We start from the raw sequence: 23134 nt of genomic DNA on the forward strand, positions 1-23134 counted from the left end.
GGGCCTGAGTACGACAGGCAACCCGTGACAGCTAGCAGCCCTTCCTCCATTAATCTGCACCTTCTCCTTGTTCTACCGCATTTCCCACGTGAATCTATCACCTTTGCGTTTACACTACCCATCCATGAACCAAACACTAATGCCTTACCAGGTACACCGAGCTGCAGGCTGCAGCACATTTCCCATGGTTTTGGGACAAAGAAACAAGATACGGAACACGTTTACAGATCATTATAATCACAAGTCTTGACACTGCATAGAGATGGAGCTGGCAACACGACAAAAGATTACAGCTGTGCAAAACTTCAATTCATACTGCGGCTAAGACAACCAGAACGGGAAAGGTACTTTTGGGTTTTTAGGAACATACAGGTCTGTAGCTCCAACACCAAGCTAAGTTCACAAATAAACAAGGTAGATACATAAGTAGGCATCGTTCCACCCCAAAACTCTGCTTTTCCTGATTTGAATGAGAATGCTCAACGGTTGGCCTTGGCAACACGCTCAATCTCATCCTTCTTCTTGATCGCATAGCTGTAACCAAGGAGCGAAAAAGAAATGTGAGATGCACAGCATACAATAGCTGGTGCAGTAAAATTAATAGGAGAGCCAACTCAACGGGACATCTGATGCAACAAAAAACAATCACAGCAAGGGCAGTAAGAAGCGCACTGTCAGGCAACACAGCAGGCATGATATTGAAGGTGTCAAGACTTGGAGATCCAAAGCCTCAGAAAGGTGTCACCATGTAAGCAATGACAAGATTTCCAGAACTAAGTCAGACGAATCACTGGTGCACAGGCCACAGTTGATCAGGAAATGGAATTTTATTCTCCTTTGGTAAATTGCAGGCCAGATGCTCCAAACCATTTAATCGCAAGGATACTGGTATAACACAGCGAATAAAACATACCTGTTAGAAGAACCTTTAGCTGCATTGATAAGCTCATCTGCAAGGCACTCTGCAATGGTCTTGATGTTCCTGAAAGCACTTTCTCTAGCACCAGTGGTAAGCAGGTAGATTGCCTGGTTCACACGCCTCAAAGGAGATATATCAACAGCTTGCCTTCTAACAACACCAGCAGATCCAATCCGGGTAGCGTCTTCTCTTGGCCCACTAAATGAAACATACAATATGGCCCCATTAGAGACATTAAAGCATGGCGGGCAAATGCTAAGGTAGCAAAACAAAGCACCCAAAAGTGTACATTTGTAATTTATTTCACTCATTTATCAATAAAGTATATTAGGTGATAAGACAAGTACATTTTTATTAGATTTTGTGGTTAGAAGAATGTTAGCTGCATCTAATGTTATCAGGTTATATAGATGTTAGCTGCATCCAATGTATGGAAAATGACAAGAACAATAGCAGCAAGTTAATGTTCATGAGTTTCCAAATCAGTATAGCATCAAGGTTGTCTTCAAAGCCCGCACATTAATGCATAAGGTTTTCTTCTAAAGATAGCTTGCAATCCAGTAACATCAAACTATGCACACGCCATGATCTCAAGTTTCTAACTGATTGCCAGGGCAGCTTGCAATCCAGTAATGTCGAACTACGCACATGCCATAATCTCAAATTTCTAACTGATTGCCAGGGGGGAAATAACATACAGGATATGATGATAATTTATACAACTATAAAGAGGAATAACAGAGCTAGTAATGTATATTAAACACTTTATACTGTCAAATAAGAACCTATAATAAACTATGTTCAGAGGGTTGATTTTTCAAGGAATCAGGAGTCATCAACGTAAAAGAAAGCACTTCAGTTACACAGTAATTACCTGTTTATGATGGCATCAACGATAATTTGAATAGGGTTGGCATCAGTCAGCAGGTGAATAATCTCCATAGCATGCATCACAATGCGAACAGCCATGACCTTCTTGCCATTGTTGCGGCCGTGCATCATCAGAGAGTTTGTCAGCCTCTCAACAATTGGGCACTGAGCCTTGCGGAACCTCTTAGCAGAATACCTTCCAGCGGTGTGGGGAAGATATATGGCGTGCTTTGTATGACTGACGGCAAGGTAATCAGCCAGAGAAATGTCATTGACCTGAACAAAAAAACATTCAAAAGAACTGCTTAAGATATCATAAATCAATACTGCAGACCTAACAAGAACAATTTCACATTTAATGTAGACTTCTAGACTCTAGAGTGTGTAGCCCACTGGAAACAAACTGTGGAAGGCATACGCCAGTTTAACTTCCACCAGTTGGAAACAAACAGTGGAAGGAATACACCAGTTTAAGTCCGACCAGTTGGGCACATGATTAGAAACCTAAATTTCTCCCCGAGTCTTAGTTTAGATTGGACAAATCGTACTAATTTCATCCCTGGCGCATGCCAATCTGGTACAAGCTCTTGATCAGAAACACGTCTCCAACTGAAGGATTCCCAAAACACACATTATTCAGCGTGATAAATAGAATCTCACCATACATAAAATGCACAAATCGAACCATTGATTTAGAGATTAAGCCCCAACTTATAAAGTGATAATGACCAGAACTAAGACAACCAGAATACTCCCAATACCAAATACGGCAGTCAATACTCCCAATATCAAATCGAATAGTCCCACCACTCGTTAACGTACATAACCTACAAAGCGGAAACCCAAATCTGAGAAAAATCAGATACACCCGCGAACTGCTAAACTGCAGGATACGAGAGATAGAACCCCAATATGTTCACCAGATCACGCGCAGGCAGAATCAATTGGAAGCCCAATCAAAAGATTTATAGCGTCTCAGCACGCAAAACACCGATAAGATTTGGGTAGAGGAGGAGGGGAGCAGAAGGGAAGGGAAGGAGAAGAGGGGATACCTGGACGTCATCGAAGGACCAGCGGCCGAAGAGCTTGACCTCCTGGGTGGGCGCCTCAACTTCCGCCATTTCCTCCGCCGGCGAGATCGAGGGAGTGCAAGAAGAAGCACAGCGAAAAGAGGAGGCTCAAGTGACGGCGGCGGGCAGGAGTAAACCCTAGGCAGGCGCGCGAGGTTTATCTAAGGGGTTCCCTGGGTGCTTTAAGATTCGAGAAGATGCTGACGAGGGCGACCTTCGCAGCCAGGCGCAGATAGCTCGTGAGAATGGGCCGTGTCGAGTCTACACAGTACGTTAATGGGTTTGTATGAGAAAAAGTCTGGGCTGGACCAGCCCTGCCTCTCAACACCAGAGAATTGTAACCATCTTCCGTGAGAATTCTTTTATACTAATAAAGAGCACTATTTATTTCAAAGAACGTTTTTTTAGAATGTTGGGGAAAATGAACGGTTCATGTCGCTCGATCCAATAGCTGGAAAGGTAGAGGCACCAAAATGGTAGGCACCCAGTATGCACCCGGTGCATATTATGGTGGGCCATATACACCGGATGCATATCGAATTGATGGGACCCACACCGGGGAAGATAGGTGGGATAATTATCTTTCCGATTTTTTTATTTGATCAAGAGTACAATAGTAAATAAAAAATTATCTAAATAATGTTTTGAGTAGTATAGTTTAGAATTGAATGGTTGATCTAATAAAGTTTGATTTGATTTAATATAGTTTGATCTCACTAAGATTGAACCCTATGTCAGCTCTAGGGTTTCTGCCAGCGAGGGGGCGCAGTCCGGCGACGGAGGGAGGGAGGGAGGGAGGCTTGTTGATATTTCTTAACGTCAACTATAGAAACATAATTAAAATACCTATCCTAATAACGGCACCAAGAAATGCTGAACATATCTTAGCACAATTACTAAGGTACAAGAGTATTTTAAATCCTGAACTATTCTGCAAGCGCACAAATATACCGATGTAGCATTTTACCCAGTGAATATACCGGGGTGTCATTTATGGGTAGCAGGACATGGGAAGCAAGCCAAGGGAACTAGAGACATTTCATCATCTTTAGCAAGCATAAAACATATTAAGTTATTTATCCAGATCAACTGCCAATAGGGATTAAAGATTCCAAACACACCGGGGAGAGCCAAGCATGTCAAACAGATATGACTGTCTGGACATCGAGGCCATTTATGCACCTCTTACTCTACTAAACTAACGTGGAGGATTACGATGGCACTAACGGGGCTGTCACCACCTGTGGCGGAACCACCAAAAATAAACTGACTTGAGTGTGCTAACCATTACTGCAAGGAAACTCTGGTCCAATTCGCACTACTACGACAGTTTCTCGAGCAAAGTCTTGATTAAAGCCACACTAACCAGGATCGAACATGCAACAACTCACATGAAGGTGAGCCCTGAGAGCACAACACAGAACATCTCATACATCACAGAGTTTACAGCGGAATTCAATTATTACAAACCAGTACTGAGATAAGATAAGTACTACTGAGTCTTATACTACAACAGTTCATCAGAGTTCATTATTGCAGCAGAAGGATAAAAATACGACAGCTACGATGTAATTATGTCACGATGAAGCCCGTACGATACATCAATCTATAGAGTTAGTGTTGGCCGGGGAAACAACCCACCCCACAGATCACCCCGGAAGTAAAGTACAAGGCCAAGCTAAACCAGCAGTCATCTCTTCAAGTGTGCTACCTGAAAACAAAGCCACAAGTAAGGCTGAGTATACTAATACTAAGCAAAGTTTACCCGTCAATGATACTTAGTCCACTTATCTTGACATGCAAGGCTTTTTGGCTGGAGGCGTTTGTTTTGCTAAAAAGCCACTAAGAGTAGGTCCTCAATTTCAAATTTTAGCTTTTCCATATTCTAGTTCAATTAACCATTCTAAATAAGCAACTATCTCTAAACAAGCATGGTAGTGAAACATTAATCATACAACAGTATTATCATCATCATATTTCATTTGTTACTTTATGTGACTGAAATTGTTAAGCAGTCTCAAACCGTGAGAGGCGGGCGATTCGAATCGAGTCTGTTAACCTGGCCAGGTGAACCTAGCACACACGTACGGGGAACTACGCCACCCACACGACTTTTCTCCTTTCTTTTCAGTCCGTGGATCCAGGTCACCCTCCCTGACTACAGAGTCCGACCACTCTGCACCCGTACGTCGCGACCATTCCAAACCTAATCTACAAGAGGGTGAATGATCGTTCCACTGCCGGTCCAATCAGGTACTTGAACTTATCGATTACCATATTTCTCGGCATGTGGCTAATACTTTCAAAAGCTTAACGAAATGTGCCACACACCACGACCTTATCATCTTTTCACTATACAAACGGGGTATCACAAGTACCACAACCCCACCCGTAATCCTTATATAATTGTAGGATATAAAAGCATTGCAACTCCTGTAATCTCGCGAGTAGCAGGAAACTACTCGACTTTGATCGGTCCTAATTAGCCTAGCAATCTAGTCGAGAGAAATCGGGTAAACATTACATCGGAGCCTAGGAACATGCATCTAAGGTTACAAACAACGCCTGGAAACTTAAATGCGCAAATAAAATTATTACAACATATATTGAATAAATAGGCAAAAATAATAGGATCAAATGCACCGGGGCTTGCTTTCTCGAGCAAAGTTAGCCTTGGGCTCTTCTGAACATTGGTCCGGGTCTTGATTCAATTCAGTTAGATTCAACTGAGACTCCGCGGGCTTGTTCTCGTTCGTAGGCACCAACTCGTAAGTTCCGTCGGATAGATGAACAGAGTCTATATGAATCCAAAAATGGTCTTCGTTACAACAGGATACAATTTACATTTATTTCCTTCATGATAAAGTTGCAGTCCAAAGTGTAAAGACTTTTTAGTGAAAACTGAATTAACTTATTTTTCTGGGCAGTCATTTATAGAGTAATTCTTAAATTTATTTTACTTCATGAAATGAACTGGGTGGCCGTTTTTAATTTCAAGACAATATACATAAGAACATTTGCAAAATTCAAAACAGAGACTAAGAACACATTCTGGTGCTCAAATTTTCTCAGCATAGCAAATCTAATTAAAAGCCTATGGTAAAAATTTTAGCCAAATAGAGTGACATATGAGAGTATGAAAAATATTTAAAACAGAACAAGTGTATAACAAGATAAATTTATACAAAATGATCTACAACATTTCTGGGGTTCAAATTTTTACAAGAGACTCTATGCACGTTATACTCTCTACTGTAAATTTTGCAGATTTACAATAGGCACATTTCAAGAGAAATAAATTCGATAGCTTAAATATGAACATATCAAGATTTATTTCTACAAAGCAAACTACAACGTTTTTGGATCTCAAATTATTACAAAGGCATCTACACCTAAAAGTCAACATATGGTAATTTTTCCAGAATTTATTTACATAATACTCAGAAGCAATAGTTTTTGCAAACTTAAATCATATATATCAAGATTAAATTCTATAGAGAGTTCTAGAGTGTTTATGGGTCTCAAATTATCATCAGAGCCTAATCTAAGCATGAATAATCTTCAGTAAAAATTTCAGCAAGAATTTCTGATAGTAACTTTAGCACGATATTTATATACATCAAACACATGCATAAATATTCAAATTAGATATTCTCCAGTAATGGCTACCAAACTTTTTGTACTACATCCAGATACAATAAAAAGGCTTGTGCTAAATTTTAAGAGGTAGATGTGCCATATATTAGCCAGAGAAAAAAATTACAAGTTCATCTGGGTAATTACATGAGCAATTATTATCTATCATTCTACTCATCAACTGAATCTCAAACTTTGCAAGCGGGTTCATATGTCCAAAAGTAAGCACTGTATTAATCTTATATTTTTCTAGCAGCATGAACTATTTAATCCATTAAAGTGACATTTAACAAGGATTAAATCACCTATATAGCTACTCAGATCCAAAAATATCCAAACTTGCGCACTAGTGAGCATTTAGTGATCTAAACTCCCTATATAGCTACTCAGATCCAAAAATATCCAAACTTGCGCACTAGTGAGCATTTAGTGATCTAAACTCCAGGAAAAAGTTTCATGCACAGTATTAAAGAAAATCTGTCGGAAATAATTTATGAAGTACACTAGTAGATCTAGCAAAGATTAAGATTTCACCTAGTTACAGAGATCCAACTGAGCTCAAATTTTTACCAGATACTAGGAATAGCATGATACAACATCCAGCAAAAAATCGTCTATAATTGATGAGCGGAACTCCTAGAACAATTATGGACTATTTAAACTAACTTTAATTGTAACATCCCGTAAATTTATAAAATATTTATAGTTGCCAAAAATTTGGAGTTTTAAAAAATTTTGTTTGGAGTGGGAGTAATTAGAATAATTTAAGGACTAACTCTATACTGCCTTTTCCTAGTGCAAATAAAGTTGAATTAAATATAGGGAATTAAATGCTAGTGTGAAAAACATTTGGATTTATTTTGGATTTTATGCCTCTCCATTGTTTAAACTTATTTGGAAGGATTTGGTTTGAATTGTGTGGATTTAGTTTGAATTAAACCATTCAAACTAAATTCAAAACCTAACTCTAACCCCCCCATTAACCTATCTAACCCAGCTTGCCGAATCGGACTGGCCGCCGACCCCACCGGCCCATTTCGCACGCGAATGCGCCAACTCATGCGCTCGCTCGCGAGACGGACCGAGCCGGCCCAGCCCGAGTCTCCCGCCAGCCTGCTAACACCGCCCATCGGCCCGTTTCGCCGCCGACCCACTGACAGGTGGAGCCCACCTGTTAGGGGCACTGTGCCCCTTTCCCTCACCTCTCGTTCGCCCTCTCTCTCATGCCTGCGCCTCTGCTCGCTTTTCTGCCTACCGCCTGCCACCATGATGTCGCCACTGCCCCGCCCATCGGCCACGACCGCGTACGCGAGCTCCACACCGCCCGCGCCCCCAAAACCCTAGCGCCATGTGTTGGCATTTCTTAACGTCGCTACTAGGAGGGGTTAGTGTTGGCGTTTCTTATGCCCGATTAGAATAGATATTCTGCAAGCGCACAGAATCACCACTGTAGCACTTCACCTTGGAGTATTCCAGGGTATCGTATTTTTCCTCCGGCCTGTATGGGGCCGCTCGGCCTGCCCCCTTGCACGTTTAGTGTATCCCCTTTAATCCTTGCTTCTTGATCACTCCTGGTGCCTATCCCCTCCTACTCTCTGCTAGAAAAAAGAAGGTGGGGCTGGCCGGCCTAGGTGAGGCCGGCCGGCCTGGTACTCGGCCAAAATTTTTCGAAATTTTTTGTGAAGTTCTAAGGATGCAAAACTTTCAAATTTTAAACATGTGTTGGTTGAAACTCAAATATGATTATGCAGGATGGAAAGAAAATTGTGTAAGGAAAAATTTAAACTATCCTATATGCAATGCAAATGATGGATACGTGCCACGTACCTCATGGCGAGGGCTCGGGTTTTGAGTCTGGAGCCGGACTCTCCATTCCTTTGGTTTGATTGTCATCGCCGGATGGAGTCTTGGGCGATGACACTTTCTTCCGCCACACTTTCTTAGGTGTGGGTTGTGTTTCGACCTTTGCTTCCTGTGATTCCAGAAATTTCTTATGCTGGATCCGACGTTTGGCATTCCTCTGATTGTGAAGCTTGATTTGCTTCGCTTCTTCTTGAATTCGTAACTCCTCCTGAATCCGCGGACTTTCCACGAATGCAATGAGCGCTTCAATGTTCGGAAGCGACGGTTTCTTTGTCTCTTTTTCGGGTTTCTTCTTTCGATGAACCTCTTTGACTTGTGAGCATTGTTCGACCTTCGGTTTGAAGGCGAACTTCTCCTGCTAGCCAGTGATGTTGAGATGAATCTCTCCAGCTCCATCATCAATATGAGCGTTTGCTGTGCTCAAGAACAGCCTGCCCACGATGAGCGGCATCTTGGCGTCGACTTCCATGTCGAGTACGACGAAGTCGATGGGAATAAAGAAATTCCGGATTTTCACCGGGATATTTTCTGCTATTCCCGTGGGGTAGCGGACTGTTTGGTCTGCTAGCTGCAAACACATGGCAGTAGGGGCAAGTGCATGATGGTTGAGTTTGTCATACACTACCTTTGGCATGACACTGACACTTGCTCCCAAGTCACAGAGGGCGTTCGAAAAATGTTGAGCCCTGATCGAGCAGGTGATGGTGGGGTAGCCTGGGTCTTTCTTCTTCACCAGGAGAGGATCGAGTATAGCAGCGCTACACTCTTCCGTTAAGTGCATGACCTTAGTGGTGGGCAGCATCCGCTTGTTTCCAAGAATATCCTTGATATACTTGGCATACATGGGTACCTACATAGCGTCAAGAAGTGGTATATTCACATATAACTTCTTGATTACCTCGACAAATTTGCCGAATTGTTCGTTGGCCACTGGCTTCCTTATCCGCTCCGGAAACGGTAAGGCAGTTGTGTCGTGATAGTCCCATGAAGTTCTCGGGGGTTCTACGAGGTCTTCCTGGGTAGCAGGTGTGTTGGATTCGACAGCCTCCTCCTGCTCTTCGTCTTCAACATCAGTATGGCTAGCAGTTACGGTCTTCCGTTGCTTTCCTGCATCATTTGGAAAAAAGTGGCTTTTGTGTGGTTTTACCACCACGCGTGGTCACTGCACTAACATTCTCTTTCGAGGGTACTTCCGGTTGCCCGAGTAGTTTCCCCGCATTAATGTTAGGACATGAGGATGCAAGCTGAGCTACTTGGGTTTCTATCATCTTATTAAAGCTCAATTGGTTCTTAATAACAGAATTGAATCCCTCTAGTTGTGCAGCCATAGATTCTAAGATTTTGTCATTAGCAAGAAATTTCCTACTAATGTTATCATTGATTTGCTTTTGGCCGTACACTAGATCTTTTAATGTGGGCTGAAAACTGTTATTAAAGTTCGTACCTTGTTGTTGACTGAAGGGGAGGTTGGGCTTGGAGTTCCAACCCTGCTGAGGACGAAATCCTGAGTTGGGATTATTGTTGTTCCCAACAAAGTTTGTGCCCTCTTGAGTTAATGGGCACGAAGTGCCCGAGTGCCCAGTCTCGCCACATGTTTCACATGTCATACGAGACTCTGAAACCTGATTAACCTCCTGATGCGGAGATTCCAGCTTCTTCATTAAAAGTTCCAACTTGGCAGCTAACATGTCCACCTTGTTGATCTGATGCACGCCCCTGGGACGGACTGGCTGCCTTTCTCCTTTCCAACTTTGGTTGGAAGCTATCTTGTCAATCAGCGCCTTTGCTCCCGCAACATCGAGAGAAAGGAAGGAACCACCCGCAGCTACGTCAATGTCGTCCTGGGCTTGCTGATTCAGGCCATGGAAGAAGTTCTGAATGACCAGCCACTCTTCTATGCTGTGGTGTGGGCATGCTTGAATGTACTCCTGAAGATGTTCCCAGACTTCCGGGATGGTCTCATCCGGTAATTGCTGAATTCCGGTGATCCTGTTCCGGAGAGCATTGGTCTTGCCTACTGGAAAGTACTTGGCTAGGAATGCATTTGAACAAGCTTCTCATGTCGTGAAAGCTTCCTTGTTGGAGTAGAACCATGTCTTGGCTTTCCCGAGCAGTGAGAATAGGAATAGGCGAAGACGAATGTCATCCATAGTAGTTCCTCTGGGGTTGATGGTGTTACTCACCTCCAGGAAATTCTGGAGATGGGCATTGGCATCCTCATATGCCTTTCTGCAGAACGGACTTGCTTGGACCATGTTCACGAGTCCAGTCTTCAGCTCAAAACCATCATTGCCGGCTTGGTTGATGTTCAATCCAGTAGGAATGTGGTTACTGGATGGGGCAGAAAACTGGCGGAGAGTCTTCTGAGCCATGGATGAGGATGCTGAAGTGGAGGGTGAACTAAAGGGCCAAGTGAGTCTTTTCTGAGGTGGGACGACGCGGCAACTCACAATTCTCCCAATTCTTTCCGGATTTGGGTGGAAGTTACTTGGTAGATCGAAACCGGTCATGCACTGCTCAGCATCGATCAAAAGATAGAGAGAGCAATGGTAAGTCCGCTAGGGTTAGCGGCGACAAACTAGTAGAGTTTATCAAACTATCTACGATATCTTTAGCCAATTGCTTCCCTGGCAACGGCGCTAGAAATGATTGTTGGCGTTTCTTATGCCCAATTAGAATAGATATTCTGCAAGCGCACATAATCACCGCTGTAGCACTTCACCTTGGAGTATTCCAGGGTATCGTATTTTTCCTCAGGGAAGCACTATGGTAAAGAGTATCGTAAATCGAATGATAACCGTATTAGTTTGATCGACCGACTGACTAGATGGGGCTAAGCCAGATAAGTAAGTGAGATAAATGGCCAGGCAATGACCGAGTGACACACGGAGATTCTAATCCTTAGAGAGGTAGCAGCTGGGAGGACAAGGAACGAGATAAGACACCTGATACACTTCTGGACTATCGAGCTAGCCTCTCTAGATCAGACTAAGCACCTAACTAGCTTTCGGGAAAGCAGAGCTTACTTCGGTGGCTAGAAGAGGAAGGACTTCAGAAAGAGATGAGAGGGGAGTCCAAAGGCAACCTACACTACTGCTATGAAAACACCCGAACGTGGTGGACTACAAAGGATGGATAGGGCTGTCACCACCTACCGACTACCACAACGGTTCCATGGGGTGGAACACACTTTCTAGCTAACATTAAGGTCAGACACCACGTCTGCACTCGGTGTTAGGATTTCTCTCGAGGCCTTCGAGAGAAATCCCCCTCAACCTAGAGCACTAACTTGAGATACTCTAGTCCGGGCGAGAAAACCCGTAAGACAAGTTCTCGATCACTAAGAGAGATAACTTAGCCTTAGCTAAAGGACAACTTCCGTGCTCAAGCTGAACCTTAGACTTGAGTAAATGAAAGACTACGGAAAGTAAAGCTGACTCAGAAAAGTAAAGAAGATAACTTATACTAATAATGTCAAAAGAAAGATACAAGAGCTATACCAGACTTCCGACGACTCCGGAATCCCCAGCAAGCTCGACTCGACTCTAACTCCCAAGCTACTAACCTACTCTAGAAAGTACAAGTGAAGAGAGAAGAGCTCCAATGGTGTGTGTTGAAGTGATGGATGGTGCCCTCTATTTATAGCCCTCCCAAGGTCGGTTCTGGCGGTTACTGCAGTTGGCATCAGTTGTAAGCAGGTAAGATGGTTGTGCTTTGCTTCCACGCCAAGACCCAGACCGAGGGGCTTCCAAGTGGGGCCGGCCGGCCTCCCCTAGGCTGGCTGTTGACGGTCCTTAAGTCAGAAATAAAAGCCGTCAATTCCTGCAGCTTTTCATAACATTCAATCACTAAACATAGCTATAGGGCTTATTGCTAAACATTTCCATGAGTTTTGGTGATTCGTGGTTTGCAGGCACCGATACCCGGAATAGAGGAAAAACAGACAAAAGACGCAACACAATTGCACAGAATATCCAACCCTGCATCACACTTACAAAGAGGGCCCACAAAATAGAGTAAACCGACAAAAGAAACCCCGACACCGACATACACAAGAGAAGGCCCACTCACCAGTCACCCAGCAAAAGACGGTGGCCAGAGACAGCACTGCGGGGCTGGCCGAACCCCTGGTTCGGCCGAGCACAGATAGAAGATGGCGGGAACCGACCTTTGGAGCTATAAAAGGAGCCTCCACACACCCTCTTAAGGCATTCCCATTCCATTCTCATACACATCAAGGAGGAGAAGTAGTACTAGTGTTCCACTTGTATTTTTAGAGTAGGGAGTGTGCGAGGAGGAGGATCGGAGAAGAGCCGGACTTGTCGGCCTCTCTTCATCTTGTACCTCGACGGGTACGAATCACTTGAGTAAGTATCCGGAGTTCATCTTCTGTTAAGTTTTTGGTTAAGTATTCTTAAGTTATTTATTCGTTTACGGGTTCATCGTATGCTCTGGTAGAGGGCCCCTGATAAAGACGGGTAACCCTGTACGCCACTAGAGTAGTAATCGAAGGATTAGACGTGGTGTCTAGGCCCTAGATTGCCTTTGTTTGCCTCGTGCTCTACAGTATTGCAGGGTAGACTGCAGGTGGTGACAGCCCTGTCAGTCCGCTACGAAGCTGCTTTGTGGTTAGTGCACTCCCCCCTGTCCGGGTACGGCGTAGAGCAACAAGCCGGAGGTCCCTAACAGTACCTGGGTCAGACCGGTGCCCGAAGTAAATGAGTGAAAGCCGAAGTCTACCTTACCTTGAACGTTATCTTTAGATAAACCATGCTACCCAAAGCTCTCCTACTTCTTGTTCTCCTAGGTTAAGCTAGCCAGAAGTTCGTTACACATCCGTTCCCTGTGGAAATTACGATACCCTGAATACTTCCGGGTGAAGTGCTACAACGGTATCTTCCGTGCGCTTGCGGATTATTCTGTGAATGTTAAGAAATACCAACAAGCATTTCTGGCGCTGTTGCCGGGGAACGGTTGCTGTAGTTATCTTCGAACCTAGTTTGCCCGTGTATCTTTTCTTTTACCTTTTCTCTTCTTTTATCCTTTTCCATGGATCACCTTTCTATCCACCAATTCTCCGCTCCCAAGGGCGAGTTCATAGAGCCACCACAATCTTCGAAGCCAATCATACCTTCCAGCTTTGAACTCCGCCCTAGCTTCATAGCCATGGTTCGGGAACAATCCTTCTCGGGTTTTGATGATGAAAACCCTTACCACCACCTACGAGAGTTCGAGCAGCTGTGCTCATGTTTGTCAATCACAGGCATGGCACAAGAAACACTTCAGTGGAAGTTGTTTCCTTTCTCCCTTGCTGAGAGAGCAAAATAATGGTACACCCATAACGTAGGGAAGGTAAACGAAGAATGGGAAGAGCTAAGAGACAGGTTCTGTCTTGTGTTATTCCCGATTGCTCGCATTGCTTCCCTACGAAAAGAGATCCTCGACTTTCGTCAGGATGAGAAGGAGTCCATAGGTGCAACCTAGGCCAGGTTTTCCAAGCTAACTCATGCTGGCCCAAACTTGTCTATCCCTGATCACGTGTTGCTTCAACACTTCTGGTTAGGGCTTAGCAAGGAATCTGCCCTACAGCTTAATATGACCACAGGAGGGTCGTTCACACATAAAACCACTGTTGAAGGAGAAGCTCTTTTAGATTGTATTCTAGAGAATACATCCTTCACCGAAACCCTTCCAGTAGCAGGATCCTCAAGCCATGAGAAAGTTCTGTTGGTTGATTCTATATCCCAATCTCCTACTCACCTAGAGCCAACCACCGAACCTTCCCCCGAACCAGAAACGATGGAGGAAGAAGAAATTCAACCTCCAGAATTTTCTTTCAACATCGAGGAGGACGTCTTTCAAAACTTTGGAAACACCTCGATGTATCTTCGTGAGAAGAGACCACCAGTTCCTAAAGAACCCATACCCCCTCCGAATAAAGCTTCCTTGAAAGAGGCAGTCAAAGGGGTAACGGCTATCATGAATAGTGATTGGGTACACGAAGGGGAAATGTCACCTGAAGCAATTTGGATCCAAAACCCCTCGTACTCCCTTCCCTGTTTCATCCAAGGAACTGCTGTCTTAGTTTTCTATAGCCCTACGGTTGGAGCAAACATCATGTCTGCATCTTATGCGCTTAGCCATCTAAGCAACAACCCTTTGCTCCCAACCTCAAGATCCCAATGGATTGGACAATGTTCCACCATTGAGGGGATCAGAATCTTGCATAACGTACCCGTTTGGTACGATAAAGCTGAGATTGCCCTAGACTTCCATGTCTTCGAAGTCCAAGACTTCGATGTCTTAATCGGCCAACCCGTCGAGAAGTTGTTCCAGATCATCTCCTCATCAGGAACCCTCGACATAACTCTTGGGGGTAGAGATTTTAGCTCGCCGATCTTTCGATCAAAGGATTCCTTGGCCAAACCTATGCCCCAAGAAGAACAAGTTGACAAAGTGCAAGTCATTTTCCCAGCCGAAACTCCTGAGTTTTCTTTAGAAAAAGATGCTAAACTTTTCATTCAAAAAGAAGACGATCAGGAAGAAACCTTTGAGTTACCAACATTTCTCCAAAAATCTTCACAAAGGAACCTCAATGAGGAATTTAGGGAAAATGCTTTCGCCACTCCTATCCCTTGCTTAGAAACTACAATGGCGGAGCTTCATGTTGACCACGATCTGGTCGAGGAAGTGAAGTTCATATCCCTGTTCATTTCATCTAACCCTATCTCTCATCTTTATGAAATTGAACAACCTCCATCACCCTCGAGAAAGTTTAAGCCTTGTCCCTCTGGACCAATGTTTCACTTTGAATCTCTTGAAAAGGAGAACTTTTGTGCCATGGACCTTCGTCAGACTCTGGAATCCAAGACAGAGAATTACACAAATTGTCAAGAAAACTTTGAATTTCCTCAAGATTCGTGCCCACGTTAGGAAACACCAGAGTTCATCTCTCCTAGTGCCACGTGCTCCCACCAGGATTCCAACCACCTCTTGATCTCTCCTAGTAAAATGTATGGAAGGAAGGTTGTAGATGCTTTCGTTTATCGTAAGCATAGCAGGTTTCGTGGAAGCACTATGGCACTAACCTTGCAGCTCGAATGCAATCAACGAATGGTGGTGAAGGTGGGAACTACATCACCAATATTAGCTGTAGGAAGAAGCCCCATGGTCAAGCTTATGACCTTAGACAAAGCACTACTGGGAGATAACTCGACTATTTATATATAAAAAAAATCCTTCTCTAAAAAAAAGAGCATGTTTATAAGGCAGTATGCACCTTTGGGTATTTTTGGTCGCTAACCCTTTCAGGTTAAGATTAAAAAGAACGAAGGACATGAGACACCCAAGAACGTGGGAACTGCTCCAACTAGATGCTGGGGATTACTCTGAAGGAAACACCAACACCACACACTTGACTGTTGGTGTCCCGACACACAAAAGTTCAAGTGTGGGGGAAGTTGGTGGGCAAATCACTTCATGTTCTATTCAAGGAGTATCTTAGTTTACAGAAGGATCAACTCTCGCTTTCTTAAAAAAAAGAGAAAGAAAAAGAGAGATTGAAAAAAAAGAAGGAGAAAAAAAGTATAGAAAAAAAAGAAAAAAAAGAAAAAAAGAGAAGTGAGCAAGGAAGGGAGTAAGAGTGAGCCTGCAGGACCCACACGAGTCAAAAGCTGCCATGTGCGTCTTCAAGCTCTGGCCTTAATCATCAGCAGAAAAACATTCTGCTGCCTAGCTCCACCCATCCTTGCCCTCGCGCGCGCTTGCAAAGCATAGACATAATCCTCATCCACTGCAAGCCTTGCGTAGTCTCAATCTTGCATCTCCTACATACAAAAAGCAAGAGGAATACTTCTCTTTCTTTCTAGGCCTCTGTTGCTTCACCATGTTCAGCATTTGCTCACATGTATGAAAGGGAACGCACCATGCGTCACCATTCCTGCATCATCGTGGCAATGGAGTATGCCACCAAGGCCCAGGGTTCTAGCACACTAGCCGTATGTGTGACCCAGCCTTGCTGTCACCTGAGTCAGCATGGTCTATATGTCGTCCTCTACTTCAGATTGCATCAAAAATGGAGGAATCGTTGACAACCCAATATGATCATGTCACCACTACAGCATTATCAAAAGACATCCATGCTACATACAAGTGGTAAGTGCCCTGAGGTAAGTAACTCCGAGTTCACCAATCTCCTTTTGAACATAGCTTGAACTTCAAAATTCATGCCTCTGTTGTTTTTGCTCGTATGCTTTGGTTTGGGTGTCTTCTAGCAAGATGCATCCATAGGCTTTTTGAATTAAGCGTGGTGCTTAGGTTAAAACAGCCTTCTTTAATCAAATTAGACATGGTGTCGAGTTTGGTTAATGAACCATTGAGTTAATACTATCACAGACTTTGGATGCATATCTTTTTGTGGACTAACCCCTGTAGGAAATTTCAAAATTGATGGATAAGTCCTCAAGTTCATGCTGGAGAAAAACAAAGGTGCAGGAGGCACGTCATCAAAAATTGCACAACATGCAAGGGAAGCGCAGATCACCTTTCCAAGGTGCGCTGTGAGTATATTGTCAAAATACTCCTTCCCGTTTGTGCAAGTTTTATCGCAGCCTTGTTTAAGATGCAAATTTGGTGAACAACAATAAAAAGAAATGAAAACCTTTTGATAAACCAAAAAGGGAAATATCTTTCTTAAAAAAATGAATAAAATAAAATAATGGTCAGCAACATGGGATCCATGCAATTTGAACTTTGGAATATGATTTTAATTAACCATGGATGTGAACAACAAATAAAAAAATGATGGAATACTTTCAAAGAAAAAAAATTCTTTCGGCATTTCTCGAATATTTGTTGTCCACTAACCTTTTGCAGGGAATGAAAAGAATGCGACCAAGGACTAGCGTGAACACCCTAACACTCATACAACCCTCCTTCGTCCAAGAGGGAGACAGATGCACAAGGAGCCCAGCAGAACGAAGTGTAAAGTTTGGCTTTATGAATATAGAGCTTACCTCTTGCATCTTTGTTCAGCGATTGGTAAGTTCCATTTGGTAAAGATTCCACATACCTTGTGCACCTTCGTTCATTTCTTCACCCTGCAAAGTTACACATGATGCCTAGCTTACCATAATAAAAATAAAAAAATATACATATAATGAAAATAATAATAAAAAGAAACTTAGGCACTTAAGCAATTCATGCACCTTGCCTCAATAAAAATTTGACTCCCCGGTAATTCAAAACCGGTAGAGTCCTTGTTTGTATTGTCTTCTTTTTGAATAAAAGCAGGTACAAAAATAAGTGTGTGGGAAATCTTTCAAAGACGCCATTTGCAAACTCATTCAAGATCTCTCCCCCAACATGTTGCACAACATCGCCGGTCTTGCACGGTGAAGAACAGGACAGATGGAATCCAGAGAGGGATGACTGAACCTCTGGTTCAATCAAACCAACTCTGATTTCCTTCAGTCACCTCTTCTTCCTCTTCAAATGATGGTTTGTGCACACACTCCTCATACTCCCTAAGTCTTTGAGTTTAATTGATTTTAATGCTAATCACTAAAAATTGAACTCAACAAACCTTGCTAATTACATGCACTCCATGCACTTCATGATAAACTTGCATACTCTTTATTCCTTGACTTTTACCTTGTTCTTGTGAACTAAAACATGATAGGGAACCCATGCTATCTAATAATTGACCTTTGAGATATGGTTAAAACGAATGGAACCTAGTTCTTCCTTGCAAAGTACTTGGGATTTCTTTTATAAAATTTAAAAAATTTAATAGCATGGCTCCTCATTTGTTTATGAAATTCCTATCCAAGGCCATATGTTGTTCGAAATTGAAAACCCTCTACATATGCAACTTGTTATCTCATTGAGCTTTGTCAAATTATTGTGACCCTTTGTGAGATACATTTCATACTCCCATGATCAAGGTCACGTACACTCCACATATATTTTGCCAACTTCTACACTGGAAGTTGCACAAGAACATCATCCATATCATCCCACAAAATAAAACCCCATGTTATTCATGACTACTCTCTCCAAGTTATCATTTCAAGATGAAGGACATGGGCTATGCAAAAAGAAATAAATACCATGCTCAAGAAAGCATGATGAAAAAAAAGAATGTTGGACACATGAAGGTCCAAAGTATATATATAAAAAAAAGAAAGAGAGTTGGACACAAGAAGGTCCAAGTATTCAAAAAAGAGAGAGAGAAAGATAGCCCATGTCCAAAGAGAGAGAGAGAGAGAGAGAGAGAGAGAGAGAGAGAGAGAGATAGTTCATGAAAGGAGTCCACACACCATCCATACAAAAATATTCACACACATGCACATCTTGATCAAGGTTTATGACTTGTTTCTCCTTTGAATCCAGTTTTTGACTTTGCAACATATGAGGAACAAGTATGCCTTCAACTTTCTCCCTACCCTGAGCTCCACATAAAAGCCTTCTAGAGGTAGGAGAAAAAAACGGCAACAATTTGCCTTGGCGAGGAAACCAAAAAGCAAAAAGAGAGATCTAAGAGAACAAACTAAGGAGCTAGGCTATGTTTGATTTTAAAAATTCATAAATCCAAGTTTCTGAGCAAGGGAGACTAAGGAACCTGAAGTTTAAGTAATTCCAAGTTTCAATTACCATGATAAGTATGGTAGACACATAAAAGTTCACAAGTCTGGGAGAAGATTGGAATAATTTGTATGCAGGTTTCTTCAAAGGAGTTGCATCCACCTTAGTCTTCGCCTCTTTACTCGAGGACGAGCAAAGGCTAAGTGTGGGGGTGTTGTTGACGGTCCTTAAGTCAGAAATAAAGCCGTCAATTCCTGCAGCTTTTCATAACATTCAATCACTAAACATAGCTATAGGGCTTATTGCTAAACATTTCCACGAGTTTTGGTGATTCTTGGTTTGCAGGCACCCATACCCAGAATAGAGGAAAAATAGACAAAAGACGCAACACAATTGTACAGAATATCCAACCCTGCGTCACACTTACAAAGAGGGCCCACAAAATAGAGTAAACCGACAAAAGAAACCCCGGCACCGACATACACAAGAGAGGGCCCACTCACCAGTCACCCAGCAAAAGACGGTAGCCAGAGGCAGCACTGTGGGGCCGGCCGAACCCCTGGTTCGGCCAAACACATAAAGGCGCCCATCCAGGTGCACTTCGGCTAGTGATTCTCTCTGATCCATACAAAGGCGGTGGAGCAAGTTCCCATATTAGAAGATGGTGGGAACCGACCTTTGGAGCTATAAAAGGGGCCTCCACACACCCTCTCAAGGCATTCCCATTCCATTCTCATACACTTCAAGGAGGATAAGTAGTACTAGTGTTCCACTTGTATCTTTAGAGTAGGGAGTGTGCGAGGACGAGGATCGGAGAAGAGCCGGACTTGTCGGCGTCTCTTCATCTTGTACCTCGACGGGTACGAATCACTTGAGTAAGTATCCGGAGTTCATCTTCTGTTAAGTTCTTGGTTAAGTATTCTTAAGTTATTTATTCGTTTATGGGTTCATCGTATGCTCTGGTTGCAAGTGCTAGGCCGGCCGGCCTAGGGGAGGCCGGCCGGCCTCCCTCTGGCCCATCTCGGCCTCTAGTTTTGCCGAGGCTTCGCTCTGCCCTTGTGCATTCTCTAGGGAAGTGGGTCACTGAATTCTTCTTGATCTTGGGCTGCTTTGTGGGTCTTTGGACCAATGTTAATGCTGTTCGGTGTATCCAATTGAACCGAAGCCCAACCCTCGACTCAGAGCCTCATGAGTGTGTCTCATTGCCACTGGATCGGAGCCGGGACTGTGTTCTTGAAGGTGCCAGGCTGGCCGGCCTAGGAGAGGCCGCCCGGCCTGGGATTTTGCCCATTTCTGCTCATTTTTGGTACACCTGCTCTTGCTATCAAAACTCATCCAAAACTTGTGGTACTCGTTAGGAATAAACAAAATATGAATGGAACATAGTGTACAGCTCATGTTATTTCTGAGAAGTTGACGGCTTAGAATATGAAATTATGGCCGTCAATAGTTAGTTCCCAGCAACGCCGCCAGAAATGCCGGTAGGCATTCCATAGCTCCGTCACTATGAGTGGGTTAGGTTCATAGCAACGATGCCATGAAACACCGTGCGGTATGTCTTAATGATTACAGAAGGATTCGCAAGCGCACGGATATACTATTGTAGCATTTCACCTGGAAGTATTCAGGGTATCGTTATTTATATTTTCCCACGGGGTGGCGAGGTTGTGTAAAGATGTTTACTAGTTACATAACCATGACATTATGAGATAAGGTGCAGATGCTGATTATACAGGGGTAAGTGATAATAAAGGATCAGTAGGGGTAATGTGACACACACAGAACAACCAACTCTCATGAATAAAGAATAAACGAATACACCTAAGGTTAGCGGGAGCATGGGCAATAGATCCTAGTATACTATTCATGTTAGTAGGTAAGTTATGTTAGCCACATGCTTAGAATTGTAGGTGCCGGGAAATTAGGGACATCTGGGAGAATGACCTGCGCTGGAGAACATCCAGTCCCGTTTCATCTTTGCATGAACTCCTACATGATACCCGAACGTTGGGGAGTACACTAACCGAGAAGCAGCTTCCCGGTGGACTGAGAGTGCTGGCACCACCTACGGTCTATCCCAGTCAAACCGTGGAGCACCGTCATATCCTAGGGATCCCGCATACCCGGGCAACATGCCCGCATATGAGGTCACTACCTTAGCACCCCCGGGTCCCCCACACTTCGGATGGACAGGTAAGATGCTAAGGCAAGCCCGAAACCACAATGAACCGATATCCTTACCCAGATCATCTGGTCTAAGCAGGCAACTAGTATAACTTGACAAAGAACAGAACATGGCTAGGCAAGCTAAGAACATAACAAGATAACCATGAACGAACTCTTTATGAATAGCATAACGATAGTCGGAATACAAAGCTATAATAGAGGCCGAGGATTGCTCGCCAACCCCGAGACGACTGGATTCGCTAAGGAAATGAAGAACTAGCCTAGCTCAACTACCCTAAGGAGTACAAGTCACAAGAGAGTGTGAGAGAGAGAGGCTTCCAAGTGGTGTGTGAGAGGAGAGGCCCCTTTTATAGCTTGAAGAGGTTGGTTCCTGCCATCTCCTCGTTTGGAAACATCTACAACCGACTTCAGGAGGATCAGAATGTGCTTCCCGCCAAAGTGCACCTGGACAAATGCTCATCTAGGTTCGGCCGACCCCATGGGTCGATCGGCCCCACTTTGGCGGCCCTGGCCACCGCCTTTCTCTGGATGACTGCGGGGGGGGGGGGGGGGGGCTGATGTTGGTACGTCGGTGCCGGGGTCTGGTTAGTCGGTTTGCTCTGATATGTGGGCCTCTTTTGCATGTGTTATGCAGGACGCGATCTTCTGCGACTTCGTCTGTGTACTCTTCGTGTTTTCTTCTTATTCCGGATTTGTGCCCCTGAAAACATAAATCTTTCAAAACAACTATGGAGCTAGGTTAGTGATACAAATATGCGAGTGAGTATAGTTGACGGTCATATTTTGCACTTAACGACCATCAACAATACCCCCAAGCTAGCCTTTTGCTCGTCCCGAGCAAAACTTGGCTCAAGTTGTTGATCAGGAGTTGCTACGATGTTGAATTTCCAACTAATACTTAGGCACAACCGAATGCTTCTTACCTTGATTTTGAATAAGTTGGCCTTTGTTCTTACCTCTTACCTTACTCCTGTGGTGCTTATAGCTTCGTCTCATCTTTGGCGGTTGAGAGTCAGAATGGTATCATAAAGTGTTGTTCTTAGCTCAGCCATCAATCCAAAGGTTTTGTAAAATTTTTCAAAAGAAATTTGTAAAGTTCCTCGGATGATCTCTCGGATCACTCAATGTGTATAATTCATTACCAAGGCTTTTTATTGTGCCTTTCTTCCTCAACCTATCTCTAATGGCGGTTTTTGTGGAGCTGTTGGTTTGGAGGATTTGAAGGCATACTTGCTTCTTATATTTTGCTAAGTCAAAGACCGGATCCAAAGGAGAAACAAGTCATAAAAATTGATCAAGATGTGCAAGTGTGTGGATATTTTTGGTGGATGGTGGATTAACTCCTTTGTATGAACCATCTCTCTTTTTGTTTCTTTTGGATAAGGGGCTATCTTTTCTTTTCTCCTCTTTTTTTGATATTCCTAAGCATGTGGCATATCTTCTTTGGGTATGCATTTTTTATTTTATTATGATTATTTTAACAAGCCGAAGCATGTGGCATACCTTCTTTGGGTATGCATCTTTTATTGTCTTTTTGCATGGCCCCATATCCTTGATGTAACCTTTTGAGAGAGAGGTATCATACATTGACATGGAGTTTTACTTTGTGGATGGATGGATGTTTGCTTACTTCTAGTGTACAAGCATAGCATGTGGTGGAAACATGTACGTGATCTTGATCATGGGAGTATGAAATGAATCTCACTAAGGGTCACAACAATTTGACAAAGCTCAATGAGATAGCAAGTTGCATATGTGGAAGGTTTTGCAATGAAAACAACATATGGCTTTAGATAGTGTAACACCCTAATTTAAATTCCCGCATTTATTAATAAATTTAAATGGCTTTATTCAAATTTCTAAGGTTTATTGTGTTTAGTTGGCATTTAATCTAAATTTTTGTTTCACAAGTAATTAAAATTTTATCATAGGTTTAAATTTTGGTGTTGCATTCATGCTGGTGCATAGTTTATTCAATTGAGTGTGGTTTGGATTCAAATTTGTA

The 23134-nt window shown here is 43.2% G+C and overlaps 2 protein-coding genes across 2 annotated transcripts; both read right to left on the minus strand.

The window, feature by feature from the left end:
• Window positions 1–209: 209 nt before the first annotated feature.
• Window positions 210–3030, minus strand: LOC120685770 (40S ribosomal protein S5-like). Its single transcript, XM_039967856.1, has 4 exons — window positions 2842–3030; window positions 1794–2065; window positions 914–1117; window positions 210–534 (listed from the first exon to the last, which is right to left on the minus strand). Exons 1-4 carry the CDS (start codon window positions 2908–2910, stop codon window positions 480–482), a joined length of 600 nt encoding a protein of 199 aa, XP_039823790.1. The 5' UTR covers window positions 2911–3030; the 3' UTR covers window positions 210–479.
• A 5686-nt stretch (window positions 3031–8716) lies between these two features.
• Window positions 8717–10046, minus strand: LOC120684924. The gene is made up of 4 exons (XM_039966785.1): window positions 9803–10046; window positions 9365–9465; window positions 8984–9208; window positions 8717–8926 (listed from the first exon to the last, which is right to left on the minus strand). Exons 1-4 carry the CDS (start codon window positions 10044–10046, stop codon window positions 8717–8719), a joined length of 780 nt encoding a protein of 259 aa, XP_039822719.1.
• Window positions 10047–23134: the final 13088 nt, after the last annotated feature.

The sequence above is a fragment of the Panicum virgatum genome, chromosome 8N (genome assembly GCF_016808335.1).
Source record: "Panicum virgatum strain AP13 chromosome 8N, P.virgatum_v5, whole genome shotgun sequence".
In the NCBI taxonomy this organism is placed as follows: Eukaryota; Viridiplantae; Streptophyta; class Magnoliopsida; order Poales; family Poaceae; genus Panicum; species Panicum virgatum.